Source organism: Palaemon carinicauda, chromosome 19 (assembly GCF_036898095.1).
Source record: "Palaemon carinicauda isolate YSFRI2023 chromosome 19, ASM3689809v2, whole genome shotgun sequence".
Taxonomy (NCBI): domain Eukaryota; kingdom Metazoa; phylum Arthropoda; class Malacostraca; order Decapoda; family Palaemonidae; genus Palaemon; species Palaemon carinicauda.
In genome coordinates this window covers 117,516,568-117,535,118 of record NC_090743.1, presented here as the reverse complement: position 1 = coordinate 117,535,118, position 18,551 = coordinate 117,516,568, and the positions used below count along the sequence as shown (strand labels likewise).

The 18,551-nt window shown below is 43.5% G+C and overlaps 1 protein-coding gene across 1 annotated transcript in view; it reads right to left on the bottom strand.

Moving 5' to 3' along the window:
* Positions 1 to 13,624, bottom strand: part of LOC137658770 (proteasomal ATPase-associated factor 1-like) — a 51,790-nt gene extending 38,166 nt beyond the window's left edge. The window contains exons 1-2 of the mRNA XM_068393792.1: positions 13,496 to 13,624; positions 8,130 to 8,334 (exon numbers count right to left, since the gene is read on the bottom strand). Of these exons, the coding sequence (XP_068249893.1) occupies positions 8,130 to 8,334; positions 13,496 to 13,551 (261 nt within the window). The 5' untranslated portion in view covers positions 13,552 to 13,624. The remainder of the gene's footprint in view (positions 1 to 8,129; positions 8,335 to 13,495) is intronic.
* Positions 13,625 to 18,551: the final 4,927 nt, after the last annotated feature.

Sequence of the window (18,551 nt, the reverse complement as noted above, 5' to 3'; positions counted from 1 at the left end):
AGCTAAAAATATTCACTAATTGGCGGAACCACTGATCCTCCGGCGGGAGTTGTTCCAAGCGGTACAGAAGCTGAAAATGACAAATTTGTAGATAATTTGTATTTTTCCTAACTATACAAACCTTAGCTATTTAATAAGGGTTATTACTTTCGGCATAGCTGAAATGACGAGCCATTAGAATTTTAACGAGGGTTTACTACCCCACTGCTAGTTAGCAGGGGGTAGGGAGGGTAGCCTGCTAACCCCCCCTCACACACACCTGTGCTTGAGCTCACTTTGCTTGGAGGTAGGACTTCAAGGGGGATAGGGCTGGCGGGCAAGTTTGATTAAATAGCTAAGGTTTGTATACTGTAGTTAGGAAAAATACAAATTATCTACGAATTTGTCATTTGTTCCCTAACTGACATACAAACCATGCTATTTAATAGGGGTGACTCACCCATTAGGAAGGGTGGAAAGTCCCAGCCAGTACTGGCTTTTGGCTTTGCCCAGGGACTCAATATTTGAGTGTGTTCGCACTCAACAATAGGGAGTCCCTGCACCTCGCTAGAACCTTGCTACGCAAGGACTGCAGCCTACGCAAGCTGTGTGTGAAGGTACAGTATAATAAAGTGTGACTGGTCCTAGGAAGTTGACCTGTAGTCCTTTAGATGGAAACCTTAGGGTAAAACTCTCCCAATACCACCTCGTCAGGGTATGGGGACGTGACAGTATTATCTTAATACTAGGAACACAAGGAAACATGGTTTACCTGCAGTGGTTTGAGGTCAGCTGTGCAGAGAACCCAGAATGCTGCTTTCCCCAAGAGAGGGGAAGATGAAGAAAAGAATAAGGGCCAGACAAACCTTTTCATTCATGCAGACTAAGACCGGATAACAATGCCCTCAACCTTCTGTTACTTGTCCACTAAGGAGCCTGAAGTTTTAAACCAGCTTGCGCAGCCACCACAGGGCCGATAGAAAACGTATCGAGCCTCTTGTGAGTCACGTCTTGCAGGTAGTGGGCTGTGAAGGTCGTCTGACGCTTCCACACCCCAGCTTGAAGAACCTGCGTCACTGAGAAATTCTTCTTGAAGGCCAGGGACGTAGCTACACCCCTGACATCATGTGCTCTAGGGCGACGTGATGGAGGGTCTGGATTCAGGGACAGATGGATCACCCTACGAATCCATGCCGAGATGATGTTCTTGGTGACCCTCCTCTTAGTCCTCCCAGTGCTAACAAACAAAGCTTGCACCTGGGGACGAACAGCAGCCGTACTTTTGAGATATAGCCTCAGACTCCTTACTGGGCACAGTAGGAGATGGTCTAGGTCATGTTACAGAACGAAGACTCAAAATCTGGAAGGAGTCGAACCGAGGGTCCGGAACTCCTGGATTTTGAGTCTTAGCAATAAACTCGGGGACGAATTTGAACATTACCTCCCCCCATCCCCTTGAATGGGCGATGTCATAAGAGAGACCATGAAGTTCACTGACTCGCTTGGCCGAAGCCAAAGCTAGCAGGAAAACTGTCTTCCAAGTTAGGTGGCGATCTGAAGCCTGGCGTAATGGTTCATAGGGAGGTCTCTTAAGAGACCTGAGAACTCGAACCATGTTCCATGGAGGAGGTCTCACTTCCGACTGAGGGCAGGTAAGTTCATTACTTCGTATGAGTAGGGAAAGTTCCAGCCAGGAAGAAATGTCCATTCCTTTGAGTCTGAAAGCTAGACTTAAGGCTGAGCGATAGCCTTTCACCGCCGAGACAGAAAGGCGCATTTCTTCCCGCAAATACATGAGGAACTCTGCTATTGCTGGAATAGTGGCATCGAGTGGAGAGATACCCCTCCCACGACACCAACCACAAAAGACTCTCCACTTTGCTTGGTAGACTCCCTCAGAGGACCTTCGCAGGTGCCGAGACATTCTCTCCGCAACCTGTTGCGAAAAGCCTCTCTCCGTGAGGAGACGCTGGATAGTCTCCAGGCGTGAAGCCGAAGCGAGGTCACGGCCTTGTGAGGGACGCCGGAGTGGGGTTGTCTGAGAAGCTCGTGTCGTGGAGGAAGTTCCCTCGGGAGCTCCGTCAGGAGCTGCAGAAGGTCCGGGAACCATTCCGCGTGATGCCATAGCGGAGCTACCAGAGTCATCGAACAGTTGACCGATAGTCTGGTCCTGTTGAGCACCCTTCTCATCAGACAGAACGGTGGGAAGGCGTACACGTCGATGTTGTCCCACCGTTGCTGGAAAGCATCTTGCCAGAGTGCCTTGGGGTCCGGGACTGGGGAGCAGTACAGGGGCAGCTTGAAGTTCAACGCTGTCGCGAACAAGTCCACAGTCGGGGAACCCCACAAAGTCAGGACTTTGTTGGCTATCTGACGATCCAAAGACCACTCGGTACTCACTATCTGCGAGGCCCTGCTCAGACTGTCGGCGAGCACATTCCTCTTACCAGGAATGAAGCGAGCTGATAGTGATATCGAGTGGATTTCGGTCCACCTCAGAATCTCTACTGCAAGATGGGATAGCTGCTGCAAAAAAGTGCCTCCCTGCTTGTTGATATAAGCCACTACTGTGGTGTTGTAGCTCATCACCACCACGGAGTGACCCGCCAGGGGCCGTTGGAACTGCTGAAGAGCCAGAAAGACGGCTTTCAATTCTAGCAGGTTGATGTGTAGGCACTTTTCTGATTCTGACCAAAGGCCTGAGGCCCTCTGGTTCAGAACGTGCGCCCCCCACCCTTCTTTTGACGCGTCCGAAAACAGAGTCAATTCCGGGGGGAGGATGAGAAGACTCACTCCCTTCTGCAGGTTCTCGTCGACCAGCCACCACCGCAAGTCCGTCTGTTCCAAAGACCCCATCGGGATCAGAATGTCCGGAGAATCGGATCCTTGATTCCACCGGGACTTGAGCCGCCACTGTAGGGATCTCATCCTGAGGCGGCTGTTTGGAACCAGACGAGCCAGGGAGGATAGGTGACCTAAGAGACGCAACCACGACTGGGTGGGGAGCTCTTCTCGCCTGAGGAAGGGTTCCGCCACCCTCCTCAGCCTTGCTATCCGGTCGTCTGATGGAAAGGCTTTGTGGAGATTGGTGTCTATCAGCATGCCTAGATAAACCAGTCGTTGGGACGGCTGCAGAGAGGACTTCTCGAGGTTTACCACGATCCCCAGATCCTGGCAAAGATCCAGAAGCCTATCTTGGTGCCGAAGAATGAATTGAATATGGGATTTAGTCGGTGCCGAAGAAGGGTCGACTCTGAGTCTGCTAGGATCAGCCAAACGTCCAGATAACGAAGGAGACGAATGCCGTTCCTGTGCGCCCAAGATGAAATCAGGGTGAACACTTTGGTGAACACCTGAGGAGCTGTGGAGAGACCGAAACACAGCACCTTGAACTGGTAGATCTTGTTGTCTAGGCAGAATCTCAAGTACTTCCTGGAAGACGGATGGATTGGGATCTGGAAGTACGCGTCCTTTAGATCCAGTGTGCACATGAAGTCTTGTGGTCTCACCGCAAGTCTGACCGTGTCTGCTGTTTCCATGCTGAACTGGGTTTGCTTGACAAACCCGTTCAGAGCCGAGAGGTCGATGACAGGTCTCCAGCCTCCAGCCTCCAGACGCCTTCTTTATAAGAAAGAGTCAACTGAAGAAGCCTGGGGAGCCGTCCACGACCTCCTGGAGAGCACCCTTCTCTAGCATGGTCTTGACTTCGGCCCGAAGGGCCAGCCCCTTTGCCGACCCCGTGGCATAGGAGCTCAACGACACTGGATTCGCTGTCAGGGGAGGTTGAGAAGTTGTGAACGGGACGCGATAGCCTTGGCCGATCACTGAGACCGTCCAAGCATCGGCCCCGAGTTGCTGCCACCTGCGGACGCAACGCTGAAGGCATCCCCCCACAGGTGGAGACGCAGGGGGACTGCCACCCCTAGGGCTTGCGGCCGCGGCCGCTACCCCTAGGAGTCTTGCCTCCCCTGGAGGACTTTCCGCCCCTCTTGACCTTGGCTGGAAAGGGCTGGGGCTTAGACACCACTTTCTTAACTGCCGGTGCCTGCTTCGGAGCCTTACGAGGCTGCTGCTGCTGTTGCGGCGGAGCTGGAGGCTTATAGGGCCGAGCTGTAAGGGCCCTATGGAGGAGGGAGTCCGTGCTGGATTTCCTCCACCTCTCAGCCGTTCGCTCCAGGTCCTGTGGCTCAAACAGGTTCTCCCCAAGAAGGGAAGCATGTCTGAGCCTACACACATCCACGGCGGGGACCTTCGGATGGAATCTCTCAGTCACCGCATCGCGCCGCTTCAACACCGAGTTGGCCCACAGGGTGGTGACCTGGTGCGCCAAAAACTTGATGGAGCGGGTGCCCGAGAGTAAGAAGGTCTCCAGGGCCTTCCTATTGGTCTCCTTAGACAAGTCCTCGGAGCGCAATAGGATGCCCAGAGTTCCTAGCCAAAACTCCAGCCACGAAGTGGCCTGCATGGCACACTTCGCGACCTTTTCATGGCTCAGGATCTCTGCCGCCGAGAACGACACCTGCCGAGCAGAGAGCTTCTCAAGGGGAACTCCCTTAGCCAGCTCCTCCACGGAGTGATGGAGAGGAAGAGCGAGACTGGACTCACCTAAGATCTCAAAATACCTCCTCTGCTGAAGACGAGGAGGGATGAGCTTGTTCCCGGCAGAGGAACGACTGGAGGAGGCAAGAATTGCGAGCTGGGCGTTGGCCCTGGCTCTGGCACTCTTCAGACCCCGAGACCAGGGCAGAGCCGCACTGGACTTAGGGGCCTTCCGAACGTCGAACACTTCGTCCAAGATAGTGTCCTTGCCTTCACGGGGGGCGATCACGGGGTCCATAAGCCCGTTGAGTTGCCTCATCAGGCTCAGGACCTGCCAGAAGGCATGTTCAGATTCCTGCTGATCTCCTCCTTGCGGGCTGGCAGCTAAGTCTCCTGTCCCCGGAATCTCTTCCTGGGGTGAAGCGTGGACGTTCCCCCGGGGAGCCGCGGGTTCCTGGTGAATCCTCGAAGATGATTTCGGGACGGTCTTGGAGTCCTTGGATTCCCCCCTGGGAGGGATACAGGATCCCAACAAAGAGGTTCGAAGAGCCCCTTCCGCACGAGACGACTCTCCTCCATGAAGAGAAGGCTCCCCCCTTGGTGCCGAGGGGAAGACTACAGCTTCAATGGACTCACCCGAGGACGTAAAAGCCTCGTCCACGGGAGAAGGAGAAAACGCTCGAGCAGGAGAAGGGGCCTTCGCGACAGACCTCTTGGGAACCAACTTTGCCCTGGGGGAAGTCACCACGAAGTCCACTCCTCTCTTTCTCTTCAGCGTAGGAGAGGCAGCCGTTGGTTTGTTGCCCTGATCGGCGAGTGCTGGTTTCATTACCCTCACTAATGCCCGCATCAGAGGACCAAACCAAGTCTGTTGCTCCACGGACACAGAGTCCGAAATCCTCGCTGGAGAGAAAGGGATAGGGCGATCCTTCGGCGTGGACACCACTGTACCTGCCTGAAAAGAAGGGGGGGGAAGAAAGACGCACTAACCTCTCCGCAGTGTCTTCCCTGTCCTGCACAACAGTCCTGCGTTTAGATGGAGGCGATCCAGAGCGCTGTCTGGAAACACGCGTTCCTGCTGCTATCACTGGCTGCGAAATTCGCTGCGAACGATGGTCGCGTGGGCGCGAGGGCGTACAGGCGAACGAGCGCGAGGGCGTACAGGCGAACGAGCGCGTGGCCGAGCCGGCGAACGAATGCGTTGGCGCGATGGCGAGGGAACGCGTTGCCGCGTGGGCGAGTGAGAACGCTCCGAAGATCGCTGGCGACGTAAGTCAGGAGACCTGTAGTGCGAGGGAGAGCGATTGCGAGCAGGCGATCGGTGGTGAGCTGCCGAACGCTGGCGCACAGGTGAGCGATGGCGCGTTGTCTCATGGTGATGCGCTGGCGAGCGATAGCGCGCAGGTGAATGATCGCGCGAGGGCGAACCATGTCCTTCCAGAATCTCTGGCCGACGACGCGTTGGAGACCGCGTGCGCGCAGGCTGTAAGTCACGCGGGCGGTCCGGAGATCGCCAATGATCAGGTGATCGTTGACGCGTAGGAGAACGCTGAAGAGCAGGCGATACTAGGATTGTCTGTGAACGCTGGCGAGCAAGAGGGCGATGCGTGAAATCCTGTGAAGGAGCAGTTGGCGCGGCGCGTTCACGAACAGGAACAGGAAGAGCGTAGGCGCGTGGGCGAACATGTGCTTCAGAAACACGCGCTGGAGAACGCGGACGATGTTGAGTAGAAACAAGATGAGGATCGCGAGAGACCTCAGGAGACTGATGGCGCGCAGGGTGCCCAACAGGGACTGCAGGATGTTCAGAGACCACAGGGGAGCGCTGGCGAGCAAGAGGGCGATGATCCTCAAAAGAGCGCTGACGAACGGGAGAGCGCTGACGATCAGAAGAGCGCTGACGAGCAGGAGAGCGCCTGTGCGCTAACACTGCAGAAGGGCGAGCAGGGGAATGCTGGCGCGCTGAGCCCTCTTCAGGAACCACAGGATGGAGGATGTCCTCAGGAGAGCGCTGGCGAGAAGGAGGGCGAACATCAGGAGAGCGCTGGCGAACAGGTGAGCGCTGACGAGCAGGAGAGCATTGACGAGCAGGAGAGCGCCTGTGCGCTAACGCTGCACGTGAAAGGGAAGAATCCCTTTGCCCCGAAGGGACCGTTGCCCGTCGGGTGACGAGGTCCCCAGAAGGTGAAGTTCTAGCAGGAGTAGGAGACCGGTCCCCAGAGAGGTCCAAAGGAGCAAGAGCTGTAGGCTGAATACGACGAGGAGAGTCCCCTTCGGAAGAAGAAGATCCAAAAAGGCGCCTCTTAACCCCCTTATAAGGGGATGGGAGGCCCTTGCGACGTAGCGGACGGTGAGCCTTACGGCGAAGGCGGCCACGGGGAAGATCATCAAGACCATCAGTCCTCCGAAGGGGAGTCTCAGTCAAGGCACTCCCCTTAGAGGAAAGCTGGACAGCAGACGAGCCCGTAGGACTCACTTCCCCCTTCGAAGGATGTACGGAAGGGGGAGGAGAGCCGTCAGCACCAACATCCTCAACTGCACCTGCAGAGGATTGCCCCGCCCCGCCGGAGGCCTCTGCCACCACGACGTCGACGATAGACAGAGGGTCTGTTCATCGCCAAGCCAAAAGTGAAGTGAGGCAAATCACCAGTGTGTGGGGGGGGAGGGGTAGCAAGCTACCCTTCCCCTACCCCCCGCTAACAAGCGCAGGGGTAATTAACCCTCGTTAAAACTATTGGCTCGTCATTTCAGCTGCGCTAAAAGGTAAACCCAATGTAAATAGCGTGGTTTGTATTTCGGTTACGGAAAAAATTAATGGCAGTCCAAAATAAGCGAGGAGGAAGAGGGTTAACAACCGGTATCCATCTGAGCCGAAAGTAAAGTGAGGTAAATCACAGGTATGGGAGTGGTAGCAAGCTATCCCCCCTACCCCCGGTAACTAATGAGATGGGTAATTAACCCTCGCTAAAATTCTCATGGCTCGTCCTTGCAGTTTTACCGAAAGTAATACCCCTAATAAATAGCGTAGGTTTGTATACAAGTTACGGAACAAACTAGAGATTTAAGTCTCATTCATGTGGAATGGTTTATGTTTTTATTTTCAAGGCAACTATTTGACTTTAAACAGGTACTTTTACATTTTCCAAAGAACTACGAGCAATGTTTATATGTTGTGGCTAAAAACATATATACAATACCACTTTCATAATGTCAACATTTACTTTACTTGCCTGTCGTAAAGGAGGGTGGAATTTGCCAGAGTACCAACAGAGAATAAGAATAATCTTTTTCTTTAGCGGATCTGCTATTGTACTGGCAGACAATCCCCATTCTGAGTGAAGACCACATTAACTAGTAAGGAAGTATTATCAGCTGTTTAAAATACAGGGGGTCAAAACATAAACTAAAGTACAAGTGGCCTTTTAAATTTTGGCACTATCACTGCAAGCAAATGAGATATCTGGCAACTCTATGATGTAGGTACAGCACCATACAAAGGTTTTCATTCTCATAACGACAGTAAAAAGACTATCATAACTAACATTACCCTGCCATGAAACAACCGTACATCAATATATTAGCACATAAAAGTACAGTACTCACACACTCACACTTTTAGAATGAAGACCACCAAACACAGCCACAGGAGCTACGAAAACAGTGGTCAGACCGGTCGTGTTGTGGGTTACCGATAACGTCCTCTCTGTTCGAGAGTGAACGGTGAAAATACCATCGGACATGCTGCCTCCAATCTTGCCATGTTCAGATTTCCCTCCGAGCGGCTTTCTAAAGATCCAGGCTGTAGTGTCGTTGTCTCTGAAAATAGTAATGGAACCTAAGTAAAGTGATCATTAGTAAAAGCAAGAAAGTGTTCCCTTGATAAGTTAAAAGACATACTTATAAATTTACAAACTCTATTACAAGAAAATAAAGACAACACTTGTGAAATAGTGGTACTGTATAAAGTTAGAATCCAGGATTGAAAGCTTATTTCTCTGCATTATACACATTTTTTACATTAAAGATAATTTATCTTTATCTAGATAAAGAGTACCAGTACTGTACTTATAATAAATTATCTCATACCTTACTTCAGTACTTCATTCACTAGACTGACCTAATGAAAAAAGTTATCTAAACCTGTATAAGAAGGGTTTAAATCTAATACTGTAATAACAGTTTTTCATTAAGGCTTTCCACTATCTATCCTCTTGAAACAATGTTATAAATCATATAGCAATAACAGTAACAACAAATGAAGAACAATTTTTCTTCAGGTTAAGCTTTGTTTATCAATCATACCCTTATCTGCGACAATGGACGTCTCTCAGAATATCTCAAAATTCCCAACAGATGGTGCTGCTCTCACGACTTTGATTTCCCATCTCCTGTATTATTGGGCCTGACAGACATTTTTAATCAACAATCAGATCTGTTTTTACTGTTACGAGATTTTTTCAAGGCCAATTTTCTACCACAGTATATACTAATGATGTTTCCGCCTCTGACGCAAACAAATTGAAACATTTCTACTTTGATACTCATTTTGAAGGCAATAACAGATGTTATTAGTGTATTTATACAGGTGTTTTTAATGGTTTGATGAATTTAAACAATGAAAAAATATACTCATCTAATTTCTAGGGATGATTAAACTAAGAAATAAATCTAGAAAAACAAATTTCAGAATGAAAATTGGTTGGAAAGTAAACAAAGAGTTGCGACATATGTTAGACTAACCTAAGGGCACAGAAGTTCAGAGAAGCTGCAGGATCCCATTCCTAGATTAGGTTAGGTGGGGGACCTTACGTTAGGTCATAACCTTGTGTTTGGTTCCTTTCATAAATATAGTTTACCCAATCATAACTTTTAAAATTTTAAAGCCTATAATTTGAAAAATACGGATTTCCACCCAAATCGTTTAAAGTAGCGCGCACAGTACGTATAAATACATCAAAGACACTTCTTATTTCCTTCATTAATTATATTGTACTATACTATGAAATTACTGTTAGACAGAAACGAACTTCCTTTTCCTACGTCTTAGCTAAACTGTGTCCATTGGTCTACAAAGATTATGATTATGTTACATAAAGCTACCATTGATAACTCCTTTGTTTAAAACAAATATGAAACGGGGATTGAAAAAATAGGCCCGAAAGCCAAAGTTGAAAAAGAATGATATTTTCATTGATGAAGAATAAATTTCTTAAAACTATTGCTTCCTATTTTATATGAAAGTTTTATAAACAAAGAATTTAAACTCTAAAGTATTGCATTTTATATAACAAGGGACATATATCAAATGTAAGCCAGATATACAAGCAGTATTTCTATGCATTTAAGCAAAGAATTCTTCAATTATATATCTTTACTTATATACAATAGAATATCATACATGTTTGTATCTATAATTTGTAATAGGATAACTACTCAAATATTGTTAGTTATAAAATTATAATTGTATTTTTGTTGAAGATAAAAACATAGGACTAGTACGATCTATTAATTGTTTTTAAATTTAGTGACAACATATACACAATTAACAGCATAGGCAATTTAATCTAACAGTAACGAAGTACTATAATAAATCGCTGACAGGAAATTATCTGTATCAAAGTATCTCAAAGTGTTGTTTTGTAGATGTAAGTTATAACAGATGATGGTATGTATTTTTCAATGGATATAGGCCTATAGGGCACAGTCTAGATGTCGTGATCCTTATCATCACTCCTTGAAATAAAGTCTGGAAAAGCCTCCATCATTATTATTATTATAAGCTAAGAGTATCCCTGTGCATTTTGTTCCACTGCTATTAGAATGAGGCACATCTTAATTCATGAAATTGTGTAAAAACCCTTATAACCGATTCATTCCAACAGACGCCAAGTAATGCTATAAAGTCTACGCTCAGTCATTATAGATTGAATGCTTTTTTTTTCTCATTTTTTTAAATTTCTCATTTTTGACATTTATCATGTGGATTCTCACTTCTCATTTAGAGATAATTCTGATTTTTATACTTCTGATGTGTGAATAAATGTTATGTTTCCTCATATAAATATATATCATAAAGTTTACACATAGTCGCTGTGCACTGCATGTCTACATATAGCAAATATAAAAATTATATAAAATAAAACAAGGGTAGTGTGTAGGTGGTTAGGTTACCAATTTTTTGTCTGGCAAAATATTTGGTAATATTTTGGTAGAGTCCCACCCAGCCATTACCGCTTGCCAGTATATAGGAACTTGATGTTTTTCTTTTTTCGCAAGCGAAGCAAGCGCACAGCTGAGCAAAATTACCATTAGATTTTGGGTATATTTTGATACAGTCCTTAATGGTTTTTGCTCTGCCGTGCGCTTGCAAAAATAAAAAAAAACATCAAGCTCCTATGCACTGGCATGCAGTAAGGGCTAGGTGAGACTCTACCGATATATTACCAAATACTTTCCCACTAGGTTAACAATCAAAAGAGCAAAATATACCGCTTGCCAGACAGAAGAGCAATAAAATATTTGGGGTGTCTGCCGTTTATGGGGACAGGGATATCTTTCTTATTACTAGCCAAATCGTATTTCATTATGGGGTTGATGTTCTTTACAATTTTCTAACATACCATAATATGATGTTAATTTATCGTTTTGACTAATAACACAATTTACCTTTACCACGGCAATATTTTCTAAGTTCAGCATGGTCCGTACGCAAGTCACGGGTAGCTCCTGCTTAGTTTCCAACTTTCCCGATAGACAGAGCCCGTGTCATCCCAGTCTAAGAAACGTTTGGTTTTACAAATTAATACTGTCCCGTCAATCTACATATTTACCCCTTAGTTAAGTATGTAGTTTTTAAGGACACGTGATGTTTAGTGACATTTGATACTGCTGGGATATTTATCATGAAATGTTATGTTAGAAAAAGGCCGTTACAATGCGTCGTACGCTGAAGCCACGGCCAACTTACTCGGTCGTAAAATTTCCCGCAATCATTGTTTCCTGCCTGATTATAATAACACCCGTTTGGCGGCGCTCGATTCGCATATCAGCAGGTCGCGCAAGCATGAACAGTTTTCGATGTTCGTACGTATGTTTTCGCTAATTTCAACAATTTTCATTTTAATCTCTTGTTAAGATTGTTATTTCTTTCGAAATCGTCCCAAAATTATACCGAATACTATTTTGTTTTATATACAAACAAAGGTTAGGTTATCCAGCATCTAGTTAAGATATTTCGTCAGATAAAGCCAGTGTCAAACAAAGCAACCGAACTAACCCTTTCGTGGGCCGCGTGATTTCAAATTTTTAATCCCCCCCATGACCCGAGATTGACCTACAGCCGACCCTTTCCAAGTCTAACCGCTGTGATGGATAGACCTGTTCCGTATAGTTTCTCTGTGAGTGATATTTTCGAGTTTATCTCCCGTATTGATCAGATTGATGCAATTAAGACTCTCAGATATATACATCTACGTGATTTCACTCGTGTTACCCCCGAATTCTTTCACTATTTATTTCGAGAAGGCCTCTTAAGGGATTTTAGAGGTACATGTAAAAAGTGTAAAACAGGTGATGTGGCCCTGATGTGGTTTTAGCGACTACGAAATTTAAGGTAAGCCTGAGTAACCTATAATATGATCATGTGGATAAGATATAATTTTGAGTGCTGCCCAAAGCTTCTTTTCTGTAGGTGAGAGACTTACGAAGGGGGTCCGGGGGCTTGCCCCCGGTAGGGGTAGTGACCTGGGAACTACTAGGATTGGTTAGGTTTGGTTTGTGGGGTTTGTATGTTAGCAACAGTGTTTGGGGGGTCGCAGGGGGGCGTCAGCCCCCCCGTTTAGTTCACGATGAAGGTAAGGACATGGAACTTCTTTTCTGTAGGAGAGAGACTTACGAAGGGGGTCCGGGGGCTTGCCCCCGGGTAGGGGTAGTGACCTGGGAACTACTAGGATTGGTTAGGTTTGGTTTGTGGGGTTTGTATGTTAGCAACAGTGTTTGGGGGGTCGCAGGGGGGTTCCTAGTATGTAGATTGTTGGGACAAGCAGTTACAAAACTAGTGAATTTAATATTTTATTCCGTGATCATTCCCGCGAAAAAGAGCAGATTTTCCTACTTAGTTTCCAACTTTCCCGATAGATAGAGCCCGTGTCATCCCAGTCTAAGAAACCTTCGGTTTTACAATTTAATACTGTCCCGTCAATCTACATATTTACCCCTTCGTTAAGTTTGTAGTTTTTAAGGACACGTCATGTAATCATTCCCGTAAAAAGAGCCGATTTCGGACTTTTTTTTACTCGATTTCAAGAAACATTCGGTTTTACAATTTAATACTGTCCCGTCAATCTACATTATTTAACAAATCATTCCCGTAAAAAAGAGCCGATTTCGGACTTTTTTACCTAGATTTTCGGCCGGTCAAAGGGCTGTCCCCATAAACGGCAGAGGCTCCAAATATTTAATTGCAAGCATAGATATAATAAAACGGGGGTGACAACAGATACGGATAGGAAAGATTCTCATTTTCTATACAAACCGGCAGGCCTGGTGACCCAGCAATCTACACACAAACCTAAAATAAAATTTCCATGAGCAGAGTTGTATTGATATAGGCTGAGTTGTCTTGTTATGGGCCAAGCTGTCTCAATAAAGGCCAAATATGGACCAGTTTTCCCAACATAGTCCTACTCTAGATTACCCAGTATAACGTTAAACCTAGGACTAGGGGAAGGCGAGTCAATTAGGTTACATTACGTAGGTTATATACCTCCAAGGTGTTGGTTTTAATTTACAGTACAGTATCACAATATTATATAAAAAAATAAACTTAAAAGCAAACTCCAATACGGTAAAGACAATGGTATCCAAACATAGACCAGGCCGAGTCGCGACATCCATACAGAATTTAAGCTCGGCGTGACGAAATAACTCAAGACAATTAATAAATACACTTCAGTTATAAAGTTAAACTGTAATTTACCTGAGAGTGTCATGCCAGTCACTCTGTATGACGAGAACATTGCGAGTTTCTGCCATCAGGCCTAAATCCCAACACTTGTTTGTTTACATGAAGAGCAACGTTGCCAGAACTATAATCCCACGTTTCTAAATTTTATATTCAATGTTTTATATGATAACACACATATATAATCAATAAAAATACACTTTAATCAAATATGCAAACGTAAGATTTATTTTTAGAAATATTCCTATCACACTTCAAGTTTTTTCATAGCTATTGTATAACTAGCATTAATGATTACTTCACATTCCTGGTCGTTGTTGTTTCAATAACATATACACAGAAATCAATTTTAATAGAATTCAATCAATTAACATTTACTTATAAAGACATGCCATTAATTAAATTAAATATATTTATGTAATTATTTAAATTTTCGCATAACTAAAGTTGGCAATGATGAATTCCTTGTACACTGGCCGATGTTGATTTGAAAAATACCTCAATTGTGTGCTTAACATTCCTTAATAATGAATAGAATTATAGTATATCCTAATTTTTGTTGCGCTAGTCTTTCAATATTTACAGCATGTGTGAATATATTGCATATTTCGTTGTATTCGTTTAGAGAACACAACGTTACAGACGAAATTAAATGAAACATGAAATTCATATTTTCATAATGTTTCGAAGGTTTTGTTCACTGATAAATATTGTCTGTAAACGCCATACGGATTGAAATTAAATTAATTTTAATATAAAGAATAGACAGCAATGTCAGATTTTCTTTAAAAAATATCTAGTTTAAAGTTTGATTTTTAAATTTAATCATCAACCAGAAATGAGTCGTCAGGTATTCATAGTTTAAAGTTAAGTATTTTGGAAATGTTTCATAATCTATTATCGTTTCCATACTTACATGCTAGCACTTTGCTAGCACCTATTAAGTGTCTATATGAAATGAAAGTGAATAATTTCCTGTAGTCTAAAATACATCTTATTGTAATAAAGATCACATTCCTACGTAATCAAACACGATGAATCACCAGAGTCAATAATAGAATGAAAGTGAAATGATAATTTGGAAGCTCAATTCATCAAAATTTTTTGTTTACATTTCGTCGTTGAAGTCTTGAAGATGGCAATCGAACGTAAAGTCAAACTTCAACCGGGAAAGTATGTTTTTGTTGTGTTTAAGTGTTTTAGTGCGAATTTGTTTTATATGCGTCAGCAATTGAATATACATCTGTTGGCGTTTCCTATGTCTTCTATCGTAATGTGTAAGTATGTCTTTTAATGATAAAGTTTATGGAAAAAATCATTGAAAATGTTCTGACCGGATCTATAATAAAACCCTTATTTGTTTTATGACAGATGTATCCTATTTGATTTTCATCATCATCTCCTCCTACGCCTATTAACGCTAAGGGAGTCGGTTAGATTTCGCCAGTCGTGTCTATCTTGAGCTTTTGAATCAATACCTATCCATTCATCATCTCCCACTTCATTCTTCATAGTCCTCAGCCATGTAGGTCTGGGTCTTCCAACTCTTATAGTGCCTTGTGGAGCCCAGTTAAAGGTTTGGCGGATTAATAATCTCTCTTGGGGAGTACGAAAAGCATGCCCAAACCATCTCCATCTACCCCTCACCACGATTTCATCCTCATATGGCACTCGAGTAATCTCTTAGTTTCATTTCTAATACTGTCCTGTCATTTAACTCCAATATTCTTCTGGGGTGTTTATTCTCAAATCTACAGAATCTGTTGGATATTGTTTCATTGTCATACCACGACTCGTGTCCATACAGTAACACCGATCTCAATAAATTGATATATATATATGTAATTTCTGGCTATTTAATTTCCAAAATTTACTTAACCCTGCCATTGTTTGATTTGCATTTTCAATCTTACATTAAATTTTCATTTTAAAGACCATGTATTAGATACCATAGTTCCTAAATATTTAAATAATTTCTATTTAATTTTAGAAATTATTCATAGTTTTTCAACGAAATTTGCGCAGTTAGACCTTAACCGATTAAGGCAATAATCTTTTTTTGTCTTATTAATGTATATCTTTCGAACTCTGCTTGGTGCAAGGCCAAATTACATATATCCTACTTTATGGTTCAACTTCCACGATAATATGTAGGCCATTTAATGGTAGGTAAAGCATTGTAGCACCTTCCTTTATGTGTTAGGAACCTAATTCCTTGCATCTTACCAAGTAGGTGTAAGTAGATAACCTGACATTATATATTTATATTGAGTCATTTATAGTTTTTAAAGTAAAAGTAAGTAAAGTAATTAGCTAGAAGGCACGAGTCCAGAGGTCGACACCTGTCATCTCGTAAGTGCCCACAGTAGCATAAAATTGTAATAACTTAAGTCAACTATTAACTGAGATAGAGGTTGCTTTTGTCTAGCTTTTAAATGGTTGTGTGTCTAACCTCTGATTATAGCAGAAACTAGAGGACACTCCGTAGAGCGCAAACCTCTGCCACTGCAGCTTCTTTCTCGACCTTTTGCTCGACCTTTACTTTTACCTTTGACCTTAACATGTATTAATTGGCGTGGATTTCACACCCTCAAATATGAATCAAGTTTTAAGTCTCTATGACAACTGTGTACAAACTTATGGCTGATTATGCGTATTGGACATTTTGCTTGACCGTGACCTAGACCTTTGAGCTTGACCTTCCAAAATTTATTCATATCCAGCTTTTAATATAACAGTTAATCCCTGCAAGTTTTATTACTCTATGACTAAAGTTGTGGCCAGGAAGCTGTTTATAAATACACACACACAAACAGACACACAAACAGGGGGTAAAATATAACCTCCTTCCAACTTCTAGTGCCTTGTGGAGCCCAGTTAAAGGCTTGGCGAACTAATCTCTCTTGGGGAGTGCGAAGAGCATGCACAAACCATCTCCATCTACCCCTCACCATGATTTTATCCTCATATGGCACTCGAGTAATCTCTTATAGTTTCATTTCTAATACTATCCTGCCATTCAACTCCCAATATTCTTCTGGGGGGGGGGGGGTTGTTCTCAAATCTCCAGAATCTGTTTGATATTGTTTCATTGTCATACCACGACTCGTGTCCATTCAATAACACTGATCTCAATAGATTAATATATAGCCTGATTTTAATATGTAATTCCTGGCTATTTAATTTCCAAAATTTACTTAACCGTGCCGTTGTTTGATTTGCATTTTTCAATCTTACATTAAATTCCCATTTTAAAGACCATGTATTAGATACCCTAGTTCCTAAATATTTAGATAATTTCTATTTAGTTTTAGAAATTATTCATAGTTTTTCAACGAAATTTGTGCAATTATGGCACAATAATCATTTGGTCTTATTAATGTATATCTTTCGAACTCGGCTTTGTGCAAGGCCAAATTCCATATATCTTACTTTATGGTTCAACTTCCACGATAATATGTAGGCCATTTGATTTAGGTAAAGCATTGCAGCACCCTCCTTTATTGTAAGTGTTAGGAACCTAATTCCTTGCATCTTACCAAGTAGGTGTAGATAGATAACCTGAAATTATTTATTTATATTGAGTCATTCATAGTTTTCAAAGTAAATCATAGATGTAATCAGCTAGAAGGCACGAGTCCAGAGGTCGACACCAGTCATCTCGTAAGTGCCCACAGTAGCATAAAATTGTAATAACTTAAGTCAACTATTAACTAAATTTAAGATAGAGATTGCTTTTGTCTAGCTTTTAAATGGTTGTGTATCTAACCACTGATTATAGTAGAAACTAGAGGACACTCCGTAGAGCGCAAACCTCTGCCACGGCAGCTTCTTTCTCGACCTTTTGCTCGACCTTTACTTTTACCTTTGACCTTAACATGTATTAATTGGCGTGGATTTCATAACCTCAAATATGAATCAAGTTTTAAGTCTCTATGACAACTGTGTACAAACTTATGGCTGATTATGCGTATTGGACATTTTGCTTGACCGGACCTTGACCTTTGAGCTTGACCTTCCAAAATTTATTCATATCCAGCTTTTAATATAACAGTTAATCCCTGCAAGTTTTATTACTCTATTATTAAAGTTGTGGCCAGGAAGCTGTTTATAAACACACACACAATTAAGCACACAATCAGGGGGTAAAATATAACCTCCTTCCAACTTCGTTGTCGGAGGTAAATATTCAGCTGTTGCCTTAGTCTGGGAGTTTTAAACCAGAATATCTATGCTTTTGATTCCGTCAGTAAAGTCAGATTGTCATATTAACCTTTGGCAAGATATCTTGTGAATTTATCAATAGAATTCGTTGAGACTAAGGAGATATGTCTCCTCAGTGATTAGAATCTTCTACTTTAGTTTCGGAGTTGTTGATTTTATGCAAAAGGATCGATATTTAAGCTGGTGGTTTCCAGCAGTTGATATTCTCGAGATAGTTACCCAGTATAAAGTTACAATAAGTTTATTTCCCCTATTTTATTCAAGTAATGAGGTATGAGGATGTGTTAACGATCTTCTTTCCAAACTGTTATCCCTACATTAAAGGGTCGGCTCCCCGATGCGCCCTCTCCAATGCCTTCTATCAAAGGCATCCCATTCCACAATCCTTCTGCTCTCCATATCATCATTCACGCTATCTTGTCATCTAATTCTCTGCGTCCCTCTCGATCTTCTCCCCATAAGAGGTTCCTCTCAAGCCCTCCTCACCATCTATCCTCAACACTTGCGCACACCATCTCAGTCGTGACACTGACCACCTCTTTAATCTTTACTACGCCTACTATTCTTCTTATTTCATAATTTTCCAGTCTTGCAAGCAGTGATATTCCCATAATCCACCCCAGCAATCTCATTCCTATTCTCTCAAGCTTTGCTTCTTCCTTGTCTTAAAGCCTACGTTTTTTATCCTTACATTTAAACTGGTCCTATTACTATGCTATAGAGTATAGATCTTGACTTTGAGCTTCATTGGTATTTTCTTATCGCATACTACTCCTGCTAGCTCCCTCCACTTCCATCAGGCTGCTTTTATCCTATTCTCAACTTCAGCCTCACATCCTCTCTCCTG